The 27,972-nt window shown below is 43.2% G+C and overlaps 2 protein-coding genes across 6 annotated transcripts in view; one reads left to right on the forward strand and one right to left on the reverse strand.

Moving 5' to 3' along the window:
* Window positions 1-27,972, forward strand: part of LOC116434962 (uncharacterized) — a 209,383-nt gene that overhangs the window by 151,768 nt on the left and 29,643 nt on the right. The gene's annotated exons all lie outside the window — the stretch shown is intronic.
* LOC116434968 (uncharacterized) lies at window positions 8,505-12,328 on the reverse strand. Its single transcript, XM_076366882.1, is given in 8 exon segments — window positions 8,505-8,644; window positions 8,709-8,849; window positions 8,941-9,339; window positions 9,922-10,341; window positions 10,830-10,986; window positions 11,052-11,327; window positions 11,423-11,760; window positions 11,820-12,328. Coding segments are annotated over 8 exon segments (1,878 nt in total). The 5' UTR covers window positions 11,917-12,328; the 3' UTR covers window positions 8,505-8,594.

Genomic DNA, 27,972 nt, shown 5'->3' on the forward strand with positions numbered 1-27,972 from the left:
AGATCGTGATAAAACGGCGCCGGATACGCCGGGCGTCCAGCAAAAAGCCGTGGGACGGCGCAGCGTCTTGATCCCCGGCGCAGATCCCCTAATTTTCGTGATTTATCCGGACGATGTGTCCGGGCCGATCCTTTAAAGCAGAGTTTCTCGGTCTTTGAGCGGCGAACGGCTTTGTACACGGCGTAAATTCGCGGGAGAAGTTGCGTCTGGGTTTTCTGACGGATTCGAAAGCGGCGGATTATGTGAGCCGAGTGCATTTAGAATGGAGATAAGGATGGGTGTGTAGAGATTAACCCTTTGCACTCGAAAGTTTCTCAATGGAGATATTCAACATTTTCGAAACTGTAGAAAATCCGAGTAGTTATCTTTTGTAGTAAAAATGAAAAGTAATAAATATCAATTACTTGGCACACAATCATTAGCTTACACTATGATTCAGTTACTTGCGTTATTAAACATTTCCATTCGACGCCGGTTATCTTAAGAATTATAATTGTTTCCGAGTAACTTGAATGCTCCATGGCAGTCGACGTGTTAACCCTTTGCACTCGAAAGTTTCTCAATGGAAATATTCAACACTTTCTGACGAGATACAGGTCATATTGCTTGAAACTAATTTAACGATGATTCATAAGTAAATTAAGCAACGGAGGTGTTTTATTTAAATATCTCACGTAGCAAACTTTAATTTGAAATATTAAATATTCAACTTCATAGTTTTGTTGTATCGAATCACGTGACTGAGAGTCACCTCTCGAGTGCAAAGGGTTAATACAGTCAGCTTTAAATTACAAAAATATTCATAATAAAGTATATATTCTGTTTTAATGAGAGGCAACCGTCTTATTCTCACGTTTATTTGTCTCTTTATTTATATTTGTTAATAATATATCATTATTTTAATCGAATCATTACTACCGACAAATACTTGGGAGAAAAGGGAAGATTTCCATCGAAGTTGAGAATCACTGGTCCCACGCGCAACGACTTCGAAATTTATTATTTATCGAATTTATCTTATCACTCGACTCAAGAGGAATTCCCAAGCTGAAATCAAATTTGTCGACGGCGGTAAAAGTGAATTCCAATTTCCCGGAGAATTTCGAAAATTTTTCCCAATCCCCGGCTCATCCCTGGGACGCGAGCATTGGAGTAGGATCGCGACGTTCCACGGGCGGATCGCGAAGAATTCGCCCCGGAGAAAATATTTGCCTGTTCCATAGACGTCAAGGGAAACAGACGGACAAATTAATGGCTCGACTTTTCCGGGACTCCATCGGCAGGAGACTTTCCGAAGAAAGGTCGCAGACGGGAAGCCATTCCCGTGGGGAGGACGCCGTTATTTCCTTGTCGCGGCCGAACAAATAAGATTATAAAGTGATCCATCGCGGAATTTGTCATGGTACGTCTTCCGTAAATAATAAATAAGGGGGACGATCGGCCGCCGCGGCGGAAGTTTTCGAGGTTAAGGCGGGACACGTTGCTCCTCGGAGGAACAGAAAGTTGAGAACTTTAGTTTATTTGCCTGGCCGCTACCCGCGCGCGGATATAGAGCCGGTTTAATCGCGGGGGATAATAAAAAGCTCGGTGAGTGTGAATTATACAGTCCACTCGAAGTTTCACTATAAATTATTTAACTCTTTAGACGCTGGGCTGCTTTGTTCCTATTTCTTCGCTGGGGCCTTTGTTCTCGATACGTGAACATTTGAATAATGAATATTTCAACGTTATGAGAGAATTCTGATAAGACGAACACGTGCAATTATTCGGCAGCAAGTGGAGGAAATCGTAAGATTGTTATTATTGTATAAATATTATTGTACCTTTTTCTTCGTACCTTTTTCCTATATTTCTTCTGTATTTACTGATCTTAGAATTGAGTTTATAGAAAACTATAATGACCCTAGATAAATGCAATCCATGGAATATTGAATATAATATAGCAATATTCAACAATTCAGTAATAACGTTGAATATTAACACTAGATTTACGTTTATTCTACACTTTATTCTATTTATTTTAAAAAAACTCCGTGTTCGTTTATATAGACGACAAAAGCTTCAAAGCTACAACAGTATTCGCATAATTGCGAATGAAAATCGACTGAAAATAATTACCAATGTTTAAAGAATTGAGTATCCCTCAAATTGACGGGTTCTGTGAATCGAGTGTTGAAAGTTGGATATAAATCGAATAAGTCGAGAATTGATCTTTCAATTAGAATTCTTTAGCTTGTATCAAGCGCAAGTAGGATACAGAAGAGAAAACGAGGGGGTAACCTTGATCCACTTCCACCCCCGATCCGTCCCAGCTTCCGTTCCCCGGCCGAAGGACCATAATCACGCGGCGTGCCGGTATACCGGCGTAATTAACTTAAGTTACGAGGCTCGTTTACGAAGGGGATGCGTGTACGCGGGCGCCGGGCCGCGACTAAACGGCGCACAGATTTATTTGCGGTCGTGACTGCGCTCGTTCCCTTGTATATTTCTTCGCGATAACGATGATTCACGAACCTCGCCCCTTATTCTTCCGCGTTCTACCGCGAATTATCATTTCTCGAAACGTCGGGGCGTTCGTAAGTATTAGCCACCGATCTCGGACCGTAAATCTTCGCGCGAAACCGCGTTATCGAGGACTGCTCGGTGCAATATATTAATAAAAAGCAGGTTCGTCCGACTAGAAGAAGGCTTAGAATAATTTCATATTTATACCTTCGCTTCGAAGGTGTGAAACCGCCCCTCGAAGAAATGCAAATTTTACAATTTCGTAGAGCTTCCCTCGCTATCTCCTGCCGTTCCCAAGATAATCCACGGGAACGGCAAATTTGCATATTTTCAAGGGATGCTCTCACCCCTTCAAAGTAGCATTCGGAAAAGAATTGCAGTGTACCAGGCTTGACTCTACTTGAACGCAGAGTTTCATAAGTTTCGAAACGTCCGGGTATAACTTCCCTTCGAATCACCCCATGAATCCACTTTTCCGCGTCGCGAACACTTAATTTTCCACTTAACATCGCTGCGTAGCAATCGACAGTGCCCCAGAATAGTGTACAACCGATACAGTTATTGACTCAAGCCCTCAACAATTTATTTCTCCCTCGGAAGCATTCCTCGCAGCGAGGCTCGAATAGGAAATTCACGGACGCTTCCCGATGAGAACGCGTTCTCGCGCTAACGAACCCCGTAAAACCGCGAGCAGTCCAATCTAGGCACGCCGGTACAGCGTGCCAACCGCCACGAGCAATCTCGGCCTCCCGTTTTCCGTTTCATTAAACAAATTGGCCGGATTTTGTGGGATTTTTATGGTCGTCCGCCGGCCGGGAACGCGCGTTAATGGGTCCTCGCGGCGGGCGACGCTGCAAGAAGAGGATTCCACCGCTGGCGATGGGAATTAGGATGTCGCGGGTGCTGCGCGGGTCCTCGACGCGTACGCTCGGCGAGGGACGAGGCTGATTCGCCGCGGGATCGGTCGCCGCACGCGATAGATCGTGTCACCGGCGCGAAAAGGGGAAGAAACTCCGTCGCTGAGTCAGTCGTTCGTTTCCCCATTTTTATGCCGCGATCGTAACTCAACGGGCGAGTCGTAAAACGGCGCCTGATCCGAATGTTGCGCGGTTTTTATCGCTTAATGCCCGCCGCCGAGGGAAAAAGCGCAACGCGGCCTGATGAAATAGTAAGTTCGACGGCGGAGGAGGGCCGCGCGCTGCTCGGACCTTCGTTACACGGCGAACGGCCCACTTCCGGTCCTGAGGACAGGATTCTGGAGGATTCCGGTCACGTATCCGTAAAACCAGAGGCTGCCGCGGACCAGATAGAAATCTAGCAGCCGAGCGGAGCGACGAGTGTCAGCGGAATTCGAGGAATTGTTCAAGGGACGGTTCAAGATGGCCGACGTTGCGGAAGTGTATCGTTGGAAAGTTGACTTTTAATCGTTCGGTACTTTTGTTTTTTAGTACTTAGAGATCATTTCTATGTAATATTAACACTAGAACTATCAGATAGGTCGAAATGATCCATTCTTGATCTCTTCTTTTTACGATTATCGGAAGAATAACTAATTATAAACACTTGAGGAATCAAGATAAGACTGTATGTCGCTGTGAAAATTGGGATTAGCATATTAATTCGGTACACATGGATAAGGGAGAGCAGAGAGTCACGGAAACCATCCATCAGCCAATAACCGAGCGACTCCAGTCACCGAGACGCGCAGCGTCAACCCCTGAAGAAACCGGGAAAACACAATTTTAATTAAAAACCTGTGCTTCCCTAATGAAAAAAAGACGGTGGATTACCAAGCTGTACACCTAACATCCACTGTCCGCTGTATATCAAGGGAAAAGTTCGCAAATTACGCTCGCGAATCCGCTTTAAGCGGCGCGCGGAGTAATCCCGCATTCTTCATCCCCGCTCGAATCGCGGAATTATGAATTTCCCCGGGTCCCCGTTACCGCGGAACGCGCCGGCCACACGCGGGTCGCATTCATTCTACTTTCTTTTATTAAAATCTCCGATTTATTTCACGTCCGAGGCGAAAGTTCGGCGGCGGCGGCCGCGGTTCGAACGGCGACCACCTTCGTAAGCCGCATTCATAACGGGAAGCTGCCTCGCAGAGAAAGTTACGATTGGCAATAACAAACTTTCGTATTCTTGCCGCGGCCCGAATGGATTCCCCGCCATTCCTCGCGAGCCGAGTTCATTTATATCAATTATACCGGTTAAAGTAATTAAACTCGGCGGAGGAGGCGAGGAGGCCGGCCGCTGAAGAAGCCGCGACAGCGAGTTTTATTGACTCTCTGCAGCCTCGTGTAACTTTGTCACATATATGTAATTATTTCAATTATAATATAATGATATTATATATAATACGCCTCTTTGTTGTAACACTTTTGATTTCTTACTGACTAGTTAACACTAAAACTACCAGAGGGGTCAAATGACCCATGCCTGATGTCCTCTTTTTGCAATTATCAGAAGGGTAACAAATGTTTCTCTGAGATATTATTAAAGAAATTCATTTAGCGCTACGTAAATTGAAGTGTAAATCAATTAAAGTCTGAACAGATGCACTCTTGGAGTTTCTATAGCGAAATTTTCAAAAGTCAATTGACCTGCTCGGTAGTTTTAGTGTTAATGTTTGATGCTTTTTTGAATGAAGTATGTATGAGGGAGTACTTGATTTACAAAGCGTGAATTTTAGATGATAGTATTTAATATACTAGCGTCTCGTCGATGTATTTAATTTCGCACAGCAAACTGGCGAACAAAATTAAGTAATCAATTAACTCAAACTTTCGCTCAGGCGTAAAAGTTCGTCACTGTAATTTCAAAATTGTATTCGTTTTAATACAATCACTGAAACTATTGAATACATTGTTAATTTGTATTCACAGGTTGATATTTCTTAATTCTACACTGCATATATTTTTTTATAATCACGAGCAAAAATTCGGTCTACAGCGGGTTAAGGGGTTAGCTGTCGGACGACGTATTCCTCGCACGTCCCGCGGTCCGCGGGAACTTTTGCCCTCAAAGAGACGAGACGCGAGGCGGAAAAAATTTGTTTCGAGCTCTGCTCTGGAATTATCTTGCTCCCGCTTCTTCTGTTCCTCGCCTTGCGCTGCCTAGATTAATGGATTCCTCGCAGTTCTCCTTGTTAGCTCGTTTCAATGCGTCCCGTCCGAATAGTTCGAGTTCGGAACACCGTAATTCCGCTTCTGCCCGCTTTCTTCGAGAACTTGCACAGGGAAAAAATAGCTCTCCCGAAGTTGTAATATTACCGAGGAAAATTTGTTCCCGTTACGAACCGAGTTTTGATTCCTCTTAACACGCGGAAGAGGGATTGTAGAACTCGCGTGATCCCGTTGAGAGCGGAATGCTGGAATTCGCGTTCATGGGCTCGCTGATCAACGAAATTCAGTGGAATCGAGATTTTAATTGAATGTTCATCGCATTTGAACGATGCAATGAGTGCGGTGGTATCTCTGGTAAAGAAAATGGAATGTTCTCATACTTTTTCTCGTGAATTATCGGTCAAAATGCGAATTTATGCGGTAAAACCTAGAGAATTCTCATAACTCAGCTTCTAATTGTCCACGTGGCAGGCTTTATAGCAAGATTTATCTTTTACTGGTTAACATTGTGAATATTTGTGTCAACATTCGTAATTGATTTACAATATACAATTTCATCTTTCTGTTCGATCTATTAACTAGTCTTATCGTCGATGATTAAAGGATACATCTTTCGCTTGATTGCTAGGAACAGAGACATACTGGAACAAGGAGTAATATATGCAATAAACAAGCAAGAAACATACGAAAGATCAAGATTACTGTACTACAGAGAAAACAATGGCACAAATCAGGCCACGCCTCTTTCCAAAGTAAACATTTCCCGGTCCCGAGCGAAGAACGGCCCGATGGCCACGTTAAACACGGTCGCAGGCCAATATGGCGCGGAAGTAGGTGTCGAGTGTGCGATTCAAGATGGCGGAAGTGTTCTCGAGCGGCCTCTCAACTTTCTCCCAATTATAAGACCACTCTCCGGCTTCCATTCGACCACTTTCCTCTCGAACACCGGAAACTGTGCCCCTCGAAATCTAAAACGTTTCCCTTAATCTCTCGCCGTCCATCTGGCCGGACGTTGCCTGCAGCCGCGAAATCTTATCAACGACGCTAAAACTACCGGGCAGGTCGGAGCGACCCACTTCAGAATTCTTATCTTGCGAGTATTCAAACTGCGAAGGCGTTTCTGCGACAGAGTTTAAATCAGATTCGCGTATTTCGACGGGTATGTACAAGCCTAGATCCCTTCATTCTCAATGTTACGTTGTAACACGCGAAAGGATTTCCGTTTAAACGATTGGATTCCTGTCTCAATCGAAGAATGACACACAGTGCATTGTTGGTGTAAAGTAATACTTTATTATAACGTTTGTGAAAATAGCTTGGGACTGGTCAGTTGCATTTCTGAGTGGAGGAAAGTTGTGTTTCATTGGTCGAGGGTGATTTTGCGCCTTACAGTGGGAAATTGTAAAAATCTAGGTTCGTTTCGTCATCGTCGTGATTTAGAACTATTTGCTTGCTCTTTACGGTGACAACTTATCGCTGCGTCACACGTGGCGTCCACGTATTTCATGATAACCACCATAAGAATTATCAAGATTACGGGGTGCTCGTGCACCTGGTCTGTGATTACTGAATTATCTTAGATCGCTTCGCTGACGAGTACGTCGAACGTAACACTCAAGGAACATGTTGCTCCAATTTTTACACAAAACTGAGAACAAGTCACTCCATTTGCTCGGTAGTTTCAGTGTTAATCAATCCGCGTTCAGCCGACCACGCGATTTTCTTAAACAACTCATAAACACCCGTCGCGAAGATTAAATGTCGCCGGTCTTTAAAGGGTGGCGCGCGAAGAGCGGCTTTAAAGGACCTACTTTCAATCGTCGAGGCTGGCGTTCTCTCTTTTTCCCTCTGTCCCCGTATTTCTTCATTTTTTCTCGCTTTTCCCGCTGCTCCTTACATTTCCTCGTTTTTCCCCTTTTCTATCTGTTACTCTCTATACCTCCTCGCTTTTTACTCTGTTTCTCCCTTTCTCTCACTGTATTCCTTCACTTTCTCTATTTCTCTGCCTCTGATTCTTCTTCTATCTTTCCATTTCTTCATTTTTTCTCGCTTTTCCCGCTGCTCCTTACATTTCCTCGTTTTTCTCCTTTTCTATCTGTTACTCTCTATACCTCTTGGCTTTTTACTCTCTTTACTTTCTCTATTTCTTTGCCTCTGATTCTCCTCTTTTTCCATCTGTTTCTTCAGAATTTCTCGCTTTCCCTCCCTCTGCGCTGCTTCTATTCCTCGCGACTCTCCTCCCTCTTATAATTCGTCTCCTCGTCCTCTTCCTCTATTTCTTCGTTTTTCCTCGCTATTTCTTCGTTTTTTCTCTCTCTGCCTCTCTTACGCGAGTCTCGCGCTTCCTTTTCCCGGTTTCTTACGGAAGCGGGCGAGCCCGATGCCTTTCATACGGCTCTAGGGGTGGAAATTACGGCGGGTCTCGCGGAGCACGCGTAATTTCGCTCGAATATTATTCACCGCGCGTCGCGTAGCTGCCGCTCAAGCGGGGACGAACGATTGCGTTAGGAAGCGACGGGGATCCCCGCGAGCGGGAGGTGCTCGCGCGAGCTATGGAGACACCGGTGAAAACGAGACGTGATATGGAAATGTTTAAAGTCCTCTCTCCTTGAAGTTTCAACCGTTTTATTGTCATGTATCGGGGAATAGATCGATTTACATAGAAATATCGGATAACTTCGCTATCGTTGTCATAAAAAGAGAATTCTGCATAGTCTTATGGTTATATTATCAGAAGACAATCTTCTTCGGAAATTATTACAGAAAATCGGTCAAAAACGAAAAGGACGTTACAAGTAAACTAAAGATCTCTATGCAAATATATTATTTTTAACAAAAGACTAACAATATATCGAACAAAACTTGATTTGCTGTCTTGAGAGTTTCCCAGTTCAAAATTAAATGAAAATTCCATTTACTCGTATCAACCCTCGGTCCATGATTAACAATGAAAATCAACGTTCAGAACAGCTTCCGATCGTTGTTCTTCAGTATATCCGCAAAACTGAAGTCTGCAATAGAAGAACAAATTGCCATCCAGCACCCAGAAGAATTACAAAACAGTCTCATATTTACGTGAAATCTGGCTAGATGTGTTAGTAGCCGGCAAATCCTCGTTCCCTTTGACCTTTCCCCTTTCCCGATTCTCAGACGTCGTCGTCATATTGGAGCACCCGCAAAAATCGCGGGATCCTCCGTAGATAGATATATCGTCGCCTGCCGGCAGAAAGAAGCTGGTAGCACCAAAAAGCACAAGAGAACCGCAAGGAACAAGAAGCAACCAACAGTCGGGTAGCTAACAATGTACCTTTCAGGCTGGCCAGATTATTGTCCACGCAGAAGCTCATGATGCTATTATCGGAGTAGTCGTAATGGCCTGGGGAGAACATGCTGCTGGCCGGGTTCGGGTCGGTCCGATCGATCTTCGTCATCGGGGACGGCACGTAAGGGATCTTGTCCATCTTCCGGATCCTTGGGGTGGAGGGTCGATCACGTGGGCGATCGGCTTTTGGCCGGACTGCGTCGTTATTCGAGGAAAAACTCCAGTTTCCTTTATCCTGGAAGCTACCTCGGGACGCATCGCTGGGCTTAGGCTCGGCCCAATCTTGTTTCTGCGACGATGACACGTTGTAACGGACACTCTCGATCTTCGTGATTCGCGGGCCAATGATGGAACGATCGACTGATTCACCGCGCCTCTTGGTGTCTGATAGAGATGAGTTGGGTGAAGTAAATGCTTCAAATAGTGTTTAAGCAGCTGAGATTCTCTATGGGTTACGTCAAAAGGATTTTATAGATTTTAGTTTTTATGTTTTCAAGTTTTTGGTCTTTAGGTTCTGAAATTTTTTAGCTTTCGAGCCTTTGAACCTTCGAGCCTTCGAACCTTTAAACTTTCAAGCTTTCAAAATTTCAAACCTTCAAACTTTCAAACCTTCAAACCTTTAAAATTTCAAACCTTGGAACTTTGGAACCTTCAAACTTCCAAACTTCCAAACTTCCAAACTTTCAAACCTTCGAACTTTCGAACTTTGAACCTTCGAATCTTCGAACCTTCGAACCTTCGAACCTTCGAACTTCTGAACCTTCAAACTTCCAAACTTCCAAACTTTCAAACCTTCAAACCTTCAAACCTTCAAATCTTCAAATCTTCAAAATTTCAAACTTTCAAACCATCAAACCCTCAAACCTTCAAACATCCAAACCTCCAATTTCCAAATTACTACAACTACGCCCACACCTCACAACAAAGTTATACCTCATTTACCACTTAAAATGGTATATCACCCACCACTGGTCTCGGCTCGAGTGCCTTTCGATGTATCCGCTGGCGAGTCCCTCTCTTCATCAATGATCAACCTGATCCTCTTGGAGGCTGGCTCTTCCTCTTCTTCAGGGTCGAATGTTTGCTTATCTTCCATAACTAAAAGCGGAGGGGCGAGGTCGTACGGTTCCTCTGGGTGTCCCGGTTTCTTGAAGTTGATTCGACCCTCTTCCTCGTCGACCGGCGCATCGATCGCTTCCGGTACCGCGTCCTCCTCCGCCTCCATCTCGCTGGCTCCGTTCTGCTGCTCCATTTCTTGGTCCTGCTCGACGTAAGGACTTCCGGCATCGATCCCGCTACCGTCGACCTGGAACCGGGCCGGTTCGACCGAGTTGTCGTCCGCCTGGCATATCTCCTCCATCATCATCGTGTCCACTGACATCGAATCTACGGATTTTTGGAGATCGTTGATCCATTTACTGCGAACCTTCTGTACGGTTTTTGTGGATTTGCTGAGTGGACGTTTGATGGAAGTAGAACAGAAAATTTTGGGGAGGTTTTGGATTTGTTTTAGTACCGATGTTGATTAAGCAAAGGAGACTGAAGAGTTTGGTATGTTTTTTGGTAGATTAACTATTTATTCAGACTATTAACTGTTGACCAAATATTTTCAGATTTTTATAATTCGAGAAGAAGGTAATGATGATGGTTGAAGTTATACAAATATAATAAAAACAAAATGAAGATATGTTCAATCAATTAATTTTGATACACCTGATATAGATGAACCGAAAGAAGTTATATTATTTAAATAAGTGTGTCTGTTTTCAAGAAACCGAGTACTCTAGTTAGTATTCTTCGAAACAGTAGAAACAACAAAATAAATGGCAATATAATTATGAAAAAATATCTCGTTAAGTGATACAATCGTGCACCTAAAGAGTTCTCATAATTCAGTTTCCAACTGTCCACGTGGCTGGTTTTATAGTGAGACTTCATGTAGGACAAATTGATCTTCGGCGGTGGCATTTTCAGCATCTCCAGTTCTCGAATCCTTTTCTTCTCCTCTTCTATCTTCAACTGCGCCGCTATCTACACGTTCAACAAGCACATTAACGAAGAAATTAATAGAAAAAAAATGAAAATATTTCGGATACCTCTTCTTCGATCGCGTTCAATTCCTGCGTGCGACACTTGATGTTCTCAAGCAACTCTTCCAACCGGCGATCGAGCGCCATATTTTCTAAAACGGTGCGGGCGAGCTCCACGAGTTTCCCGCGCAATCTCATCCAGCCGATTTGCTGCTTTTGCCTGGACATTTTCCTCAGCTCGATAATTTTCTGATCGATCACTGCTCGTTCGACTTCAAGTTTCCTCAACTCCATTCGCGCGGTCTTTCTGACCTTCGCCAACGGAAACTCCTCGTATTGCGCCTATGGAAAGTGTATTAATTATCGGTTATCTCTGAATTCTAATTAGCTCTCATTTATCGAGACGGTTTCACGGAGGAACGACGAAATCTACATACATGGTAATCTTTCCAAGCGTTCTCGTACTCTTTCAGAATCGTCTCTTGCTCTTCGAACTCCGACTTTCTAACTTTGTACTCGTCGTTCAAGTTCAGCTTCGTCAATTCGATTTTATTCAATAGTTCGTCGTTGTACTTCCTTTGTCTGCGGAATGTTTGAAACGTTTAAATGGTAATTTAATGGAAACTTGGTGTAGGATCATTGTCGTACTTGTTCAAGCTGACGGTCAGAACAATAATATTCTCGTTCGTGTTCTTAATTCCTTCGTTCAGCTCCTTTCTCATCCGCCATTGCTGCTTCGTCTTCTTTTTGATTTCCTTCACCTCGGTGTCGAGAGCTGAGAAAGGTTTGTTGTTTCTTAAACAATGGTTTGCGACAATAGGACAATTTCCTTACAGTGCAGCGTCTTCTTTGCTGCCTCGACCTCCACTTGCAGAAGCGTGTCCAGCATGGTGATAAATTGCGGGTCGTCGCAAACTAGTTTGTCCTCCATTTTTGCAGAACAAAGATTCTGATAATACAATAAACAAATACAATGCTGACGATTGAACACTCCGTAAACGAGTCAGAACCTCACGAAACTGAAGTGCTACTCGCTTTCTACAAGGACGCTCTTCCTGATTGGAGGATTCTGTTAGACTCAACTTTGTGCGGGAAATTTGAATCTTCTTACTCAGATCACTTTCTAGAGTCAATGGAAAATTCATAAAATCAACACGATTTTTTTATTACCGTTGGAAAAGGTTTGTAGGTGAGTTTACATTGCAGATGCATCCAGTAAAAATTATAAACAGTAATTGTAAATATTATATGAGTAATATATACATACGATGTTTAACCTAACCTAGAAATGCATCTAGACTTCGTATTAAAGAACGGAAGATTATAATTTCTAGTGAATCGATTTCTGAATAAAAATTGTGGAAAGAATAATTTCTGAAGAAACGTTATTAAACAAAATATATATAATTCCCAATGAAGCAATCTTTGAACAAAACTTGTGAAAAGAATAATTCTTGAATAAATGTTATTAAACGAAATGTATAATTCTCAATGAAGCAATCTCTGAACACAACTTGTGAAAAGAAGAATTCCTGAACAAACGTTATTAAACAAAATACATATAATTCCCAATGAATCAATCTCTGAACACAACTTGCAAAAAGAAGTTTAATTCCTGAACAAACGTTATTAAATAAAATATATATAATTCCCAATGAAGCAATCTCTGAAGAAAAATCCTGTGAAAAGAAACAGAAATTGAGGGGAAGCCAGAGAGAGAATATCCACGAAATTATAATCAGCACGATTTTTTGGCGAGAGAAAGGGGATGGAGGTGAAAGTATCGGCAATTCGCCGAGTGTCCGCGGGATAGGGCAGAAGTGTCGAGGAAGAGGGATGGTCGCAGTTTGGGAGGGTGGCTGCGGTGGTAGTTGCGGAGGAATTCGCGAACACCGGAATGGGATGGCAGGTTGGTTTGACCCAAATGCCAGGCTGGGTTGGCTTTCAGCCAGTTACGTGTCTGCACACTCGGCATCGAAACCTTATCGCTCTTTTTCTCCTGCGAGCCGGTCGGCCGATAACGATTTCCATCCGTGAATAAATTAATCCCCCTATTCTTCGTCACCCGGGGACGAAAAATTAACATCGCGGATGAAGCCTTTTTAAGCGGAATTCGTTTAACCGTTGGAGGCGCTGGAATTTTAATTAAATAACAATAGTCGGTTTTGTTGCACGTGTGATCGTTACAATTATATTAAATGGAACGAAAGAGGATTTTATATGTTTTCTGATATTAAGTGGTTTTCATCTGTGCACCTTGTATTGGTATTTTACATAATAATTATTACATGATAAATTTATTTGATTGATGTATAGGGTGTTTATAAATGATCAATAGGCTTGAGTGTATGTTATACATTGTAGAAAGATATATTGTTATAGGTGTACAGTTATGTTTAAGAATTTTTTATTAAATAACGAAGTTAGATATTTTAAAGTGCGAAATAAATGTTTGGGGATAAAGTATGATAGTTCTAGAGTTCGACGAAATAGAATAATTTCTTTAAAAGCTGACAATCTGAAAAAGCGTCACTAATCCAGCAAAATTGATCTCAGCAACCGATCAGCCGGCTTCGTTTCCGTGATCCAAGTGTCCTCGTCGTTCCGCGTCGCTTCAAATTGGATCGTTCACGCAAGTCATCGACGGTCCTCGATCGCAGCACTCAAAACTTCCGGCGCGCGCAGACACGTTTAACGAGAATCGCGGGAGGAAACGAAGCCACTCGTCTCTTCATTCATCGCCTCGCGTCGTCGCGATCGCCATTTTCGCCAGGCGAAAAAGAAAAATGAAAACGACCGGGAGAATTTCGTTCCGTTCGCACCAGCGAAGGTATTTTTATGGCAGAGCTGCCATGGAAGCTAAGAAAGATATGTGTTATTCGGTTATTTTGCAAATTTACAATTTCCCAGCATTCAAACATTCAAATTTTCAAACTTTCAAACTTTCAATCTATCAAACTATCAAAGTTTCAAATTTTCAAACTATCAAACTTTCAAACTATCAAACTTTCAAAGTATCAAACTATCAAACTATCAAATTAGCAAACTATCAAACTATCAAACTTTCAAACTTTCAAACTATCAAACTTTCAAACCTTCAAACCTTCAAACCTTCAAAGTTGTCAAGTTGCCAAATATTTAACTTCTTAAATTTTCAAGCTTTCGAACCTTCATGTTCTTTACATTGATAATCAACTGCTTCATCATCAACGCTTTCGTTACTGATCAATTATCGCAGTTCCGTTGCAAAGGTACCCTAAATCTCGTCTCTCACGTGGAAGACTAAACGAAGATAGAGTAAACCCGAGACATCGCGCTTATTCTTGTGCTCACACAAATGAGCAGCCGTTAGAACGAAACGCGGGTCTGGCCCGGGTCAAATGCGAGGCTCGTGCGGTTTATTTAATATGACTACGCGAGAGAGCATCTCGTGGAATCCAGGTTTCACGTAACACACCAGCCCGTTGTCAAGTGGAAAAGACAAAGGACCGTCTCACGACAAGCAACGTTTCTCCCCGTGCTACTCGGATCCTGAGCAAAAGCTGCAGGAGAGAAGGATATGTCGCATAATGGCGGCACTTATACACGCTTCGGAGTATGTTAGGTACTTACAATGCGCACGTGAGTTGGGACACTGGCTCTGGCTCTGAACAGTGAGTTGAATAAACATGAAATTTGTTTCTAAAGTGGTTTCTGAGGATTTTGGAACTAGATTTTGGACTGCTTGTAAATTTCTACTGATGCAATGTGTCATTTATTGATCAATAGGGCAATAGTCTTTGGTTAACTAGGTACAAACAGACGAAAGTGTTGACAGAAAGAACAGAACTAGAGTAATTACAAATATGGAAATGGAAGAATTGTCGATAACTCTCCCATTCATCTCGTAACTGTCTTAATGCCTAATCTTAATCTTAAACTAATCGCAAACTTTCAAACTTTCAAACTTTCAAACCTTCAAACCTTCGAACCTTCGAACTTTCGAACCTTCAAACTTCCAAACTTCTAAACTTCCAAACTTCCAAACTTTCAAACTTTCGAACCTTCGAACCTACAAAATTTCAAAGCTTCGAACCTTCGAACCTTCAAACTTCCAAACTTTCAAACCTTCAAACCTTTAAAATTTCAAACCTTCAAACTTTCAAACTTTCAAACTTGTCAAGTTGCCAAATTTTTAACTTCTGAAAGTTTCAAGCTTCCAAACAATTTCGTTTAGAATTAAGAAATTGCAATCGAGTCATTTCCTTTCTAAACAGTGCAACCGTGTCAAGCTGTCCATTTATTTTGAGGAAGCGTGTACTCTATATTCGACAGAATGAATGCTGCTCGTTTCTGTCGCGAAACGACGTAAAGTCGAATCATCGTAAGCAGGACACGACGAAGCGAAAAGGAGCAGCAGGAAGCGAAGATTTGAATTAAAACGTGTCTGCTCGCCGATTGAATCGTTCGGTGCCGGGCGTTTCGTAAAATATACGTTTCCATGGAAATATATTTAAATTCATACGTGTCAGTTTACCCTGCGGGCGGGGGACCGTGATCCGTTTACCCGGACAACGAGGAGCACACGTTAAAGCGGAGCGTACACGAGGCTCGTTGTTCGTTTCACGGGACCGGGGAATATAGGACGCGGCGAAAATAAATAAAAAAAAAGGACCGACGAAAACCGTTTTTTAAAAATATCCCGTGCGCAGGAAGGACGGGGACGTAGAGCGGGAATGAAACTTTTATTTCGCGGGGATATAACGAACGATTCGCTGTTTCATCAAAGTGGAAATACAATTTACATTCGAGGAACGGGAATCGGGAAATATGAATCGCATTTTTTTGCGAAGGAATGAAACAGTATTTGCGAATGAACGATCAACTACTATTTATCAAGCCCGACACCGGTTTTGACGGGACGGCCTCGGCGACGGCCATTTTCTCGGCGTACGCCGCCATTTTGGAAGGAACACGATGGAGAATGGATTTGAATCTGTCGTTTATTGATTGGAAATAGTGATTTGAAAGGAATGAAGAATTAATCATTGTTAATTCTAATGTTCTAGTCATTCAACTGTCTTCAGTCGTTTAATGAGAATATAGAAAATCGAGTTTATTATTAATTCCAATATTCCAATGATTCAACTTCTCTCAATCCTAAAAATACCAAAAAATACTACAATCAATTCTAGTTCCAATTATAAAAAGAATTCTATTTTCACTCATTCGTCTTCTAAAAATACCAAAAAAAATTACAATCAATTCTGCATTGTTCGAATTACAAAAAGAATACTGTTTTCAATCCTTCTTCTAAAAATACCAAAAAAAAACTACAATCAATTCTCCATTGTTCCAATTACAAAAGGAATTCTGTTTTCAATCCTTCTTCTAAAAATACCAAAAAGAAACTACAATCAATCCTATGCTGCTTCAATTACAAAAATACCTGTTAAATTTCGGAATTGCTCGTTAACGCGTTGTTAAATATCTAGCTGCAGACCGAATGCTCCGCGTGCCGCGGTATTCAGAAGGAAATTTGAATGCTCGAGCAGATGCGGCGGAGACAGGGCCGCGACGCGAAATTGAAAAGACGCTGCACAGTGAAAAAAGAAAGGGGGAAAAAAGCACGTTGGCGAGAAGAAAGATGAAAGGGGCGTGTGCACGTGTCTTTGTGACACGGGGTACGTGGCACGGATTTTCGCGTGGCCGACACTTCGCAACTGCGCGCAATTTGCGACGCGCGACGCGCGATCGACGGCGCGGCGTCTGAGTTGACGAGTGCTCGACGCTTTTTAACGCACCGGAGACAAACGGGCGAGGACGAGCCGCGAAGGAGGACGCATCGTTCTCAATGGGAACGCGCCCACAGGGTAGCTGCCTAGCCGGTGTTCCCCAGACCGACAACCTTCCCTCTTCGATCGTGGGAAACTCAATCTGCTCGATACATCGATTCACGATGCAAACGTTCGTTTCACGACGCTCACTTTCAATTACCGAGTGTTTCAGTAGCAGGTAGTTTAATAATTTCGGATGATAGTTCGATCGAGCTTTGTACCAATACGACCGGACCGATTTTTCGACTTTTCTAGAAGAATTGAGAAGGTTCTTGATAACTTTTTGACATTATTTTCTTCTCTGTTACTTCCACTTTGAATCTGTCGCGTTTGTTACTATTTTTTGTTATTATTTACGTGTTAATATTTTGTATTTCACTGTAAATTTTATGTTTCAATTTGATGATTTATTCCGTGTGTTGAAAGTCTTATTGTTAGTATTTCTTGTATTCCCGTGTATTCGGTGGAGCATTCTAAAATGGCGTCCATCGGAACAAGATGGCGTCAGAAGCCTTCCTCGAAGAGTTTGAAATTGGATCGCGTGAAAAAGCGGCTGGTGGCGAACCTTATTTTGCCTTATGAAGCAGAGAGGCCGTGACTGAGGCGAAATTATAGAGGCATAGCTGGAAATTGGTAGTGAACTCGAAACAGTGACTCCGGAGGCAGTGTCTCGCGTGGCTGGCGCGTCGCCAATACCGAACCGGCCAGCTAGTTGCCAGCTGCGACTCGAGTGCGCGCCCGTTTAAACAAAACAACTCGGTCGTTTTCGAAAACTCGCGAGTTTAACCGGGCCTCCACGGTCCTTTGCATAATTCGGAAGGGAAGCGAAACGCTGCGAAGGAATTCGGGCGGAGCGAAACGGTTCGACGTTTCGCTGCGTCGCCGACGGCGCGAGACTTCCATTTGATAAATCCTGTTCCTCTCTGTTCGTTCGTGTTTTAGGAGACTTGGATCGTGACGGATTCGGATATCGATAGGTTGGAACAATGATAGATTCAAATGTTAATAGATTCGAATTTTGACAGATTCAGATATCGATACATTCAAGTATACTCATGAATTCAGACGATGATAGATTCACATATTGATAAATTCAAACAATTATAGATTCAAATGTTGGTAGATTCGAATTTTGATAGATTCAGATGATGATAGATTCAAACATTGATAGATTCAAGCACCGATAGATTCAAACACTGATATATACAAGTGCTGATAAATTCAAACACTGCTAAATAATTTATTTATTTCATACTGAATATTATTGCAATATTCAACCATAATTGACCAGTGGCACAAGGAGATCATATACCAAGAAAATGGAAATAAGTACAATATCTTCTAATACATTAATGCCGAACCACTCGATTGTTTCTTAATCTAATTTCACCAATCCTCTTTATCCTTCCTTTCAGTTAATCACTTTACGGTCAGTCCTTCGCATAAGTGACTTCGACAAATGTTCATTTTCGGCTCGATACTGGTAATTTTCTTAAAAATCGTCGAGACAGCTACTGACAGCTTCCGGATCGTTTCGAGGTGAACGAGGAGAATTTCTCGCTGCAACGCCGAAAGCCAAACGATCCCAGATGTTTCGCGAAGAAGGGCTGACCGCGATCAAACCTCCACCCCCGCCCACTCTTGAATGATATTTCTTTCCTATTCTAGCGGGAAGCCGCAAAAAGCACTCCGCTCGATAGGATCGCGCGGCATCCGCCATTGGCCTCTCTCGCGACGAACGTCTGTCGCGCAAATGGATCCTCCGGCAGCTGGAGATTCTCCTAGCTCCGTGTAGATTGATCTGCCCGCATCGGGATGGGTTTAAGATTTTAATGACTGAATCTCTCATATTCGAAACGAGAAACTGAAATTCATCTCGATACATCCATTTCAATCCGAGAAACGAGTTAACTCATTTAATCTCATTTCAGCCTTATTCTGTATTCACACCTTTTTCTTCGATGAAGATTTTACATTACTTCCAATTTTACATCATACTTTCACATTTAACCCCTTCGAATTTCACCGAGAAACCTTCATTCCCCGTAAAATACCAATTTCCCCAAGAGAACATAAATATTGCTCGTAAGCGAACTTAAAAAAAAACAAGAGAACGTCAATCGACGCAGGCAATAAATGCAGAAAATATTCGAAACCGTTCGAGAGTTCCACGCGGGAACCAGCCGAAATGAAGCTCGAAACTTCCTCGAAAACTGCGACAAGATTTCCAGGTCGAGTCAATACTGACCCAGTAATCGAGTCGAAAAGGCACGTCGCAATGCAGGAAACTACAGGAATTTCCGCGTGTTAGAAACGTCGATGTCGCGTACCGTACGTTGCACCGAACCTGGCACTCTCGTCTGATTGGTCAGATTCGAAAGCGCACGCCTTCCTCGCGCGAACGATGGACTCTGATGCGTGATTGGCTGACGCGCTCACGCACACTGATCGCATCACGTTTCGGACCCGCGATTGGAGTTCTCGCGGCGACCGTCTCCGCCTCTGTGACGTCACGAGTGCCAGGTTCGCTGCAACGGAGGAAAATCGGATCGAAAGCGCGCGTGTCTTTTCCGAAACGAGCGAGGCGGCTGCGAGCGTCGTTTATCCAAAGGCTCGTGCTTCATTTCCATATCCCCGCCTCTTTCGGGTCTTCTCCTCTTTTTTCGTTTTCCTCGGTCTGCCTCGATCCTCGCGCACGAGAGTTGTTCAAACGGACGAAAAAAGGAAGAAACGGGAGAGCGATCTCTGAATTGCCTCTTAGCCGGCGGCGGCTGCGCGGTAAACGACACGCACGAATTTTTCACGGTGCAACGGGATTCTGGCTCGAGCGAGATGCGAACTTCTTCGTGGAGTCGGACGATCACGAGAACGTGCATGGTTTTTCGTGGCTGGGGGATTTCAGATGAAGCAGAGGAGATCGTTGTTCAGGAATATTTAGTTGTTTAGGAATTAGTGTAGTAGTCGATTATGTTAGTGGAAGATTTATGGTGAAAATTGGTGTTCACTGAACGCTTTTCAGGAGTTATTGAAGATTCAGTAGTAGACGTGTTAAATCATTTGATTTGCACTTGTGTATTATTCTACTATATTTTTATTACACTTTACTGTACTTTTCATTGAGAACTGTTTGATTGTATTCTTGTTAGTAGCTCTATAATACATTCTAACGCAAAATTAAAGCAAAACGAAGAAGAATTACATGTTTATCTGGAAAAATGAATAATTGGTCGTTGCAGAAATTAGTACCATTTTGCATTTTATGACGTGTATACTCGTCGAACACAGTTAAATGGTTAATTTAACTTTCTCGTTTCAACTTTGTTCTATGAAATCGTCCAGAATTCAACGAGACAAGACAAACCTTAGCAGTCTGTAAAATTCTTCGTAAAACTCCTGTAAGTTTCAATACTTGTAAATGTCGATGGTTACAATTTCGCAACATTCGAAAAGCGGGGTCAACCAATTTGATTTGGGAACAAGTCGAATATCAAATTTCTGACTCGCTGCCGCAGCGAGATATTCCAAAGAATATTCACTCGAATAACATGCCGGGGCAATACGATTCTTCCAAATCCCGAAAATCCTCCGCGAACACGGAGTCCCGCGGTTTTCCAGGGAATCCTCTTCCGGTCCTAAAGAGATTTCGTGTACCAGGCGGCACGCGCTTTCCGGCAGGGTTTTCCGGGTTTTTCGCCGCAGTTTCATCCGACAGTGTCTCGGCAACGTGGTCTCAAAGCGGCCGCGGATCCGGAAACTACCGAACCTGCTCCCTTAATCCTTGATCTCCGCGCGGGAGATCGAGAAATTAGCTCGTCCGCTCGGGAGCTTCTCTCTTTTAGTTGGAAACGGTGTATTAAGATTTTCCATGCAACCCGGAACACTTTTGCATTTCGTTTCGGCACGTGTGATTCGGTTTTACATGGAAATATAAAATATTTTTGGTTTGGAGCACTGCTTTCCCTTTGAAATATTTTTACATTATATATTGCATTAGATTAGATTAGATTAGATTAGATTAGATTAGATTAGATTAGATTAGATTAGATTACATTGCATTACCTTACACTATATGATATTATATTATATTATATTATACTATATTATACTATATTATATTATACTATATTATATTATATAATATTAGATTAGATTGCATCACCTTACACTATATTACATCATATTGTATTATGTTACATTATACTAGATTATATTAGATTATATAATATTATATTATATCATGTTACATTTTTGGCAAATATTTGTCTCTGATACATTCCCAATTTACCTTCAAAATATTTCTTCATTTGAACACAATATTATTAAAATAACACGAACACGTAGACCAGAAAGAACTTTGTTAGACCCACTGTTCCCAGATTCAAAAGTTTCTCGCGCAAAACGAGGACGCGAGCAACTCGAGAAAGACCAAAGAAAGAAAATGCTGAGAAAATGAGAACGTGGTCGGAAAATGGAACTGTGGAACTTCAGACATTACGATTAACATTTCGAGACACAGGGAACTCTCTTTTTCAAACCCAGTGCGAATCTTGAAATCGTGGACAATATGTACTTAAATATTTGTACAGACTTTAACGCAGGCCAACTCGAGACTCAAAGAAACCAAAAGAATAAAATGGCAACGAAACGAGAACGTGGTTAGATAAAGAGATAAAATTACTGTAGGACTTCAGACACCGCGGTTAACATTAAGGAGGCCAGCAAAGCTCCTTTTTTAAGGCTCTGTAAAAATCCTCAGATTTCCCACAATTCCCTGTGTACACTTCTATACACACCTGAATATATCTAAGGAAACGAGCCACCATTTCCACGAGAGAGTATTAGGTTCGCCAACGAGTCTCGTCGCGTTCTGAATGAAAATTAAAGGGATCTTTCACCGCAATAATATTTTATTCCATTCAGAACTGTTTTACTGTCTTGTAATTCGCTTCTTCGTAATACAAACAAAAATACTTGAAAATAATAGCAACGCGAATAACAGTAACCCGAACACAATAAACACTTGAACGTAATGACAACTTGAACCTAACAATCCTTAACACTAGTACTACCTTGCATTTATTGTGGTTCATATATAATACTGATAAAGATCGTAACAATACATTTATCTCCGAGTTCTTCAGATATTCGTTACAATATTTAAGTAAAGTTACTTATTTTAATCATGAATACTTCGAAAATACCAATAACAACACAGAAAAACTAAAACCGTTCACTTCGATAGTAAAACTATAAAATTTGATACTTGATATTAAACTTCGTGCAATGCATCAATTTGAGAAATATTCAAACAAAATAGCTTTGTCCCTCGATGTGTGGTTTCTCTTCAAGTTAGTTTCACAAAATATCCTCTCTATATCATCAGAAGACGTTGAAACATTTCTAACGAAAAACTTCCGAGTGCAAAGGGTTAAACATCAAGAAAGAACAACAGAGAATCTTCAAATCCTCTCAGAGCAAAGAATCAAAAAGCAAGAAACACAGAATCTACAATACGACAAGTAGATTCTTCCTTCAAGCCGGCTCATCCTGTGATCCAGAACCACCTAACCTATTCATTCGTATGTTACAAGATAAACGTCGCGTTGAACGTTGAAACGACCAGACATTCCGACCGGCGAACGGTTCTCTTACGTTTAAAGGAGCCAGCGCACGAGGCAGCGGCTCTCTTAAACAGAGGCGAGATAGGGAAGTTTCAGGTTGCCCCGGTACGAGCGAGGCAGCGCGCAAAATGGCGGAGCCGTTCCCCATTTTCTTGGAACAAGCGCCGGTGAAACGAACCGTGGCGCGGCGAACGCGGGGCCGCGACACGTTTTATTCAGTCGCTACACGTCCTCCTTTATCTCCACTTATCTGCTCGTTCGTCTCTGCCCCTCCGCCCACGCTTCGCTCCTCAACGGTGCCCGTCCGCTGGCTCGGAATCGCGGAGTATGTACGAGTTTCCGGTCGGATAAGCGACGTTTATTTTGGCCGGATCGCGCGCGCCGCCCGCCCACGGCCGAATAAAACCACCGCCGTTTCCGCTCCTCGCGGCTCCGTCACTTCGCGGAAACGATTAAGTTGAGCGCAGCGTCGGCTGGAAGTTTCGAATCGCCCCGCGGATCGATGGCGATGGAGATAGACTCGTCAGTGTGATGGATTTCGGGTGGAAATTATTTATTTCGCTATTTTATTCCACCTTGTTGTCACATTTTTTAAATAGTTCTTGCTATTTCGTTATTGTACCTTCTTTCCACTGTCTCGTATCATCGATAACAATCTAGAATTCCGGATTAACTTGAATAATACTGCTTCAAACTAATTCAGATAACATCAGAGATTAGCATAACGTGTATTAGAGATTAGCATACAGAGTATTGTCAGTAGGGATAGTCGATCGTGACGAACTTATTAATCGTACGAGGTATTTAATGTGAACTGTACATAAACTAGGATTCACTAGGATCCACAAGACAGATTGAAATGGAAGAATCGTGTCATTGATGATTAACACTTTGACTGGCAAGTAAGCACTCGTCGAAACTCCCATGTGCTCGAAACAGTTTTCTTCCTTAAGCAGAAACTAAAAGCTCGAGATTCTTCGTAATAATTGCTCTACTATCTTTCTTATATCTCATACATCCAACAAAATTCATATTCAAGTTTATGTGAAAAATATTGTCACCCAAATTTGGGTGTCGGCAGTCAAAGTGTTAATAGAAATTTCAAACGAGTGAATGTGTATACTTCATTGCCTCGAGAAGTGTTCGGACGAATGTATAAGTCTCTTCGTTCGGATTCGATAAAGATCTCCGAGCAACTCGGTCGCCGGTGTCACGACCGGTAAACGCGGCATTCGTCTTCATCCCCGGCGGTTTCATTTTATTCGGCAAGAGAGGACGATACGCGGCTACGTGGCTTGTAAGAGAATGCCGTGCGATCCGTGATTTAAGATTTCCACCGCGCGGCGGGCCGTGATCGGCCGCGCGATAAACGGGCTGAGCACTCGCCGCGAGGAGTCCATATTTTATTGTGTAATAAAATATAAGCCCGCGGCGGAGTCGTAGGCGCCCGGGTCACCTGTCGACGATTTATTGCGGAGGCGCGCCGGGAAAACGGGTCAGAGGTTTGGAAATCGCGGGGAATCGCGGGCGAACGCGCCGGCACCGCGTCAGCTCGATACCAGGAGCACTCCGGGGCCGGGTAAACTGCGGATCTCCGCGGAATCTTGAGGAATAATAAAATATAAACGCTGCGATGGGCATTTGAATAAATGTCTGTTTTAACGTGTACCATAAAGTGTACCTTGAAATGGAATATTTTTATAGATTGCGCTCGTAATGTTTTATTTAGTCCCGTGGGCGTGCGAGGGAGGACAGAGTTTATAAGTGAAAAGGAATTACGCGAGAGAATGAAACTTAATGGGATGTATGGTAGAAATGAGATCGTTTCTTGTGCACATTAATTTATGGGAATCTGTGAAGCGGAAAGATAATATATTTGATTCTAGTCTTTATGAAACGGTTAAGTAACTGGCACGATTGTATATGTTACAATCTTCGGTGAATTTCGTGAAATTTCTAATTGATGAAGTAATGAATGAAAGTTAAATGAAGTGATAAGTTTCGTTCCGACTGGATTGTCGGGGATCCATAAAAATCTCCGAAGACAAGGCGTAATGAAATCACACCGGAAACTCGGTGGCCAGCTTATATTCAAACAATGAAGAGAACGGAGATGGACGTATCGGAGTGAAGAGATAATAAGACAGCGCGGCTCGCGGGAAAGAATGAAAGATAGACGCGGCAGGAATTATTAATCACGACGTTCCTCGGGGAGAAAGAGCGAAGAGTTTCTCTTTTCTCCGCGGGCGCGCGGGCCCGCCGTATAATCGCGCGTGCGCCGTCCGCGGATGAGAAGGCGGTCGACTTCGGGCAGTGACAAAGCCCTGTAATTCGTCAGGAATCCTCCGGGCTCGCTTCCGGACACGGCAGGACGTATCCTGCCGCTGAAACGCCGCGAAGTAGTTGATGCCGGTCATTAGTCAGCCGCGAGACGCTGCGCGCGAGGAAACACTTCGCGGAGAGATAGAGAAACAGACAGAGAGAGGGAGAGGGAGAGAGAGAGAGAGAGAGAGAGAGAGAGAGAGATTGAAGCAGAGGAAAAGAGAAAGTGAGAGAGAGAGATAAATTGAAGCAGAGGAAAAGAGAAAGTGAAAGAGAGAGACAGATTGAAGCAGAGGAAAAGAGAAAGTGAGAGAGAGAGATAAATTGAAGCAGAGGAAAAGAGAAAGTGAGAGAGAGAGACAGATTGAAGCAGAGGAAAAGAGAAAGTGAGAGAGAGAATGACAGTGATAGAGAGTGAAAAAGAGAACAGGAGAGAACAAGGAAAAGAATGAGAAAGAGGATGGCAGTGATAGAGAAGGAAAAGAATGAGAAAGAGGATGGCAGTGGTAAACTGTGAGGAATAGAATGAGAGAGAGAACGACTGTAACAGAATAAAAGAGAGAAAGTAAGAGCGTAACACAGAGTAAGGAAGAAAGAAAGAGTAAGAGAAAGAGTGAAACAGAATAATGAGAAGGAAAATGAGAAGCAGAGACAGTGAGAGTAAATAAAAGAGAGAAAGAGAAAGAGAAAGAGCGAGTGGGAATTGAAGTGATAGAGAGATTGAAAAATAAAACAAGAGAATGAAATTGGAAGAGGGAGCGCGATAGAGAGAGAGAATGGCAGAAAAAGGCAGAAAGCAAGAGTAAAATAGAAAAGAAGGGAGCGTAGCGCGAAGGGTGAGGTATCCCCCGTAATTTGACGTAACAGATGCACCCGGTGAATTCGTAATACCCGAACGCGCGGGGCCCGCGTATCGGTTTCCAATACCGAATCCTGTCATTAAACTTAACGACGACGTATATTGAATTACAGCCGAGCCGGCCGATTGTCCTCGAAGACGCGTCGTCGCGCGTCGCGGCGACGGGAAACCGTTTCTCTCGCTTCTTGAATTTTCATTTTCCTCGTGACACTCACTCTCTCTCTCTCCCCCCCCCCCCCCCCCCTCTCGTCGACGAGACCGTCGAGTACTCCCCTGTCCATCGTCCCGCGGCCCATTCAGACACGACGGAAACGACTTTCATTAATTCTCTTTAATGGTTCCCGCGCGAATCTTCTCGTTTTTCCTACCCCCTCTCTTTCTGTCTCTAGATTCGCTGTTTCTCGCACTCCGCGGAAGTTGACTTTAGCTCGACGGTTAAATACGATTTGGCGGGAACAGGTGAAAGAAGCCGGCAAATAATGGGGAATTTGACGAGGAACGGGGGAGGAACGAGCCGGTCGTGTTGCCACGGAGTCGCTCGAGCATCCTCCGTTTCGGAATATTTTGTTGGATGACGTTAATGAGGACGGTTTTGTTGCGTCTGCTAGTTAAATGAGGTTGAAGACAGCGCGCGGGCGAGAAAGAAGTTATATTGCAGCGTGAAACTCGACGGGAAACTCGAGGGGAGGCTCGCGTCTTGTTGGTCTCGCGTTTAGAGTCGCCTGATTGATTTTCAGATATTCCGTTAGATAATGGGTATAAAGTAACTTTTATTTCACCTAATATTCGACACGTTGACCGCCATGGTGATCGCAAATGACAGCAGCGTTCGAATAACTCGAAAACAAGTGCAACGAAACTGAGGCATCGAAATATATAGGTAGCTAAATAATCGTCTAACTTCAGAGCGACGATATCAAATCACTGCTAATCAATTCTAACACCATTCGCATTTATGACACAATAAGCACTGTCATACGTACCACTTTAAATTCCCATGTCGGTCAACATATTAAAGCCAACAAAATAAGATCACAAGACACACGCATTAACTCAGCTGATTCCCCACAATTTCCCAAATCGGAACACTTGCTCCACAAAACTTACCTATAACCAAAATTACCATACAAATGAGAGAGCAATTACCGAACATCGCAAAACTGTCCAAACGGAACAGAAAAAACGGCCCGGTCGTGTCGGTCCGCACGAAATCCTGCCACTCGAATAACTTTCAATACAAGCCGAGCGTACGACGGTAACGAGAGTGCCGCGTCCATAGCAGCAGCGCCTTACCCTCGAGACTGTTGTAACTTAGGTTTTTCGGTTAACGAAGCAACCCCCTCCAATTTGTATGCAGATCAAGTGTGAAAGCCGCGAACGATCCACGGGGAAAATTGCCAGCTATCGAGTTACGGGCCAAGAGGCGAGCTAGCCAGATTTTAGGTGGGCTATTAGCCAGGCAAACTGGGATTCTGATTAGGAGCAAGACCCCAATGCCTGGAAATAGCGTGCATTGTGTTCCCGATCCATTCACCCCCTTCGCCGCCGGTGGTGGCGTCGGCCTCCGCGAGCGGTCTGGCCCAGCATACCCTAAACCCACCCCCGCGCTGCGTCCCACACGTCCGTGATGAGCCCTTGAAGCCCCACAATGAACCGGTGTTGTAATCAAGCCGTCCTGACACAATGTGATTCTACCACGGAGAGAGCATGCGATACGAAGCCAAAGCAACTCGATCGGCGGCTGCGTTTCGGTCACTTACGAGACGCCGCGCCGCGGGGAGTCTTTAAGCCAGCGCGCTCGGAGAGTTGTCGGGCTATCGCTTTCGCGGGTCGATGGAAATTCGAATGGCCGGGATCGCTGGAATAACGCTCGCCTTCGATCGGACGCCGCGGTCGTTCGCGTGAGAGCCTCGGATTAGTGCATACTATTTGCCTTGGATTAGTGTGCACCGTTTGCCTCGGATCAGCGAAGCTCCTGGCGGCTTCGGCGCTTTCTTGTAGACAGATTCTGAATTGAACATTCTGCGCGGAAATTTACGATTTGGGAGCTGTGGAATTTTGAATGTGTTGTGACATTTGCATCTGTGATGGGAAATGTTAAAATACGCATGTGACTTTGTACGAATATCATTTATTTATATGTGAATATAGTTTTCTATTAAAGTTCCTTCGTGTTCGAGAGGTTGATATTGATCGAACTCCAAAGCTAAAATCAAATGTAAATAAAATATAATCACACTATCTCTTAAAACACTGAAGCTACCATACGGCTCAAAATGACCCGATTCAATACTCTTATTTAATTATTAAAACAATGATAATTCCTTCGTGAGAGATTTCAAAATAAATTCCTATTCGTACAATTGCAG

Source organism: Nomia melanderi, chromosome 4, assembly GCF_051020985.1.
Source record: "Nomia melanderi isolate GNS246 chromosome 4, iyNomMela1, whole genome shotgun sequence".
Classification (NCBI taxonomy): Eukaryota; Metazoa; Arthropoda; class Insecta; order Hymenoptera; family Halictidae; genus Nomia; species Nomia melanderi.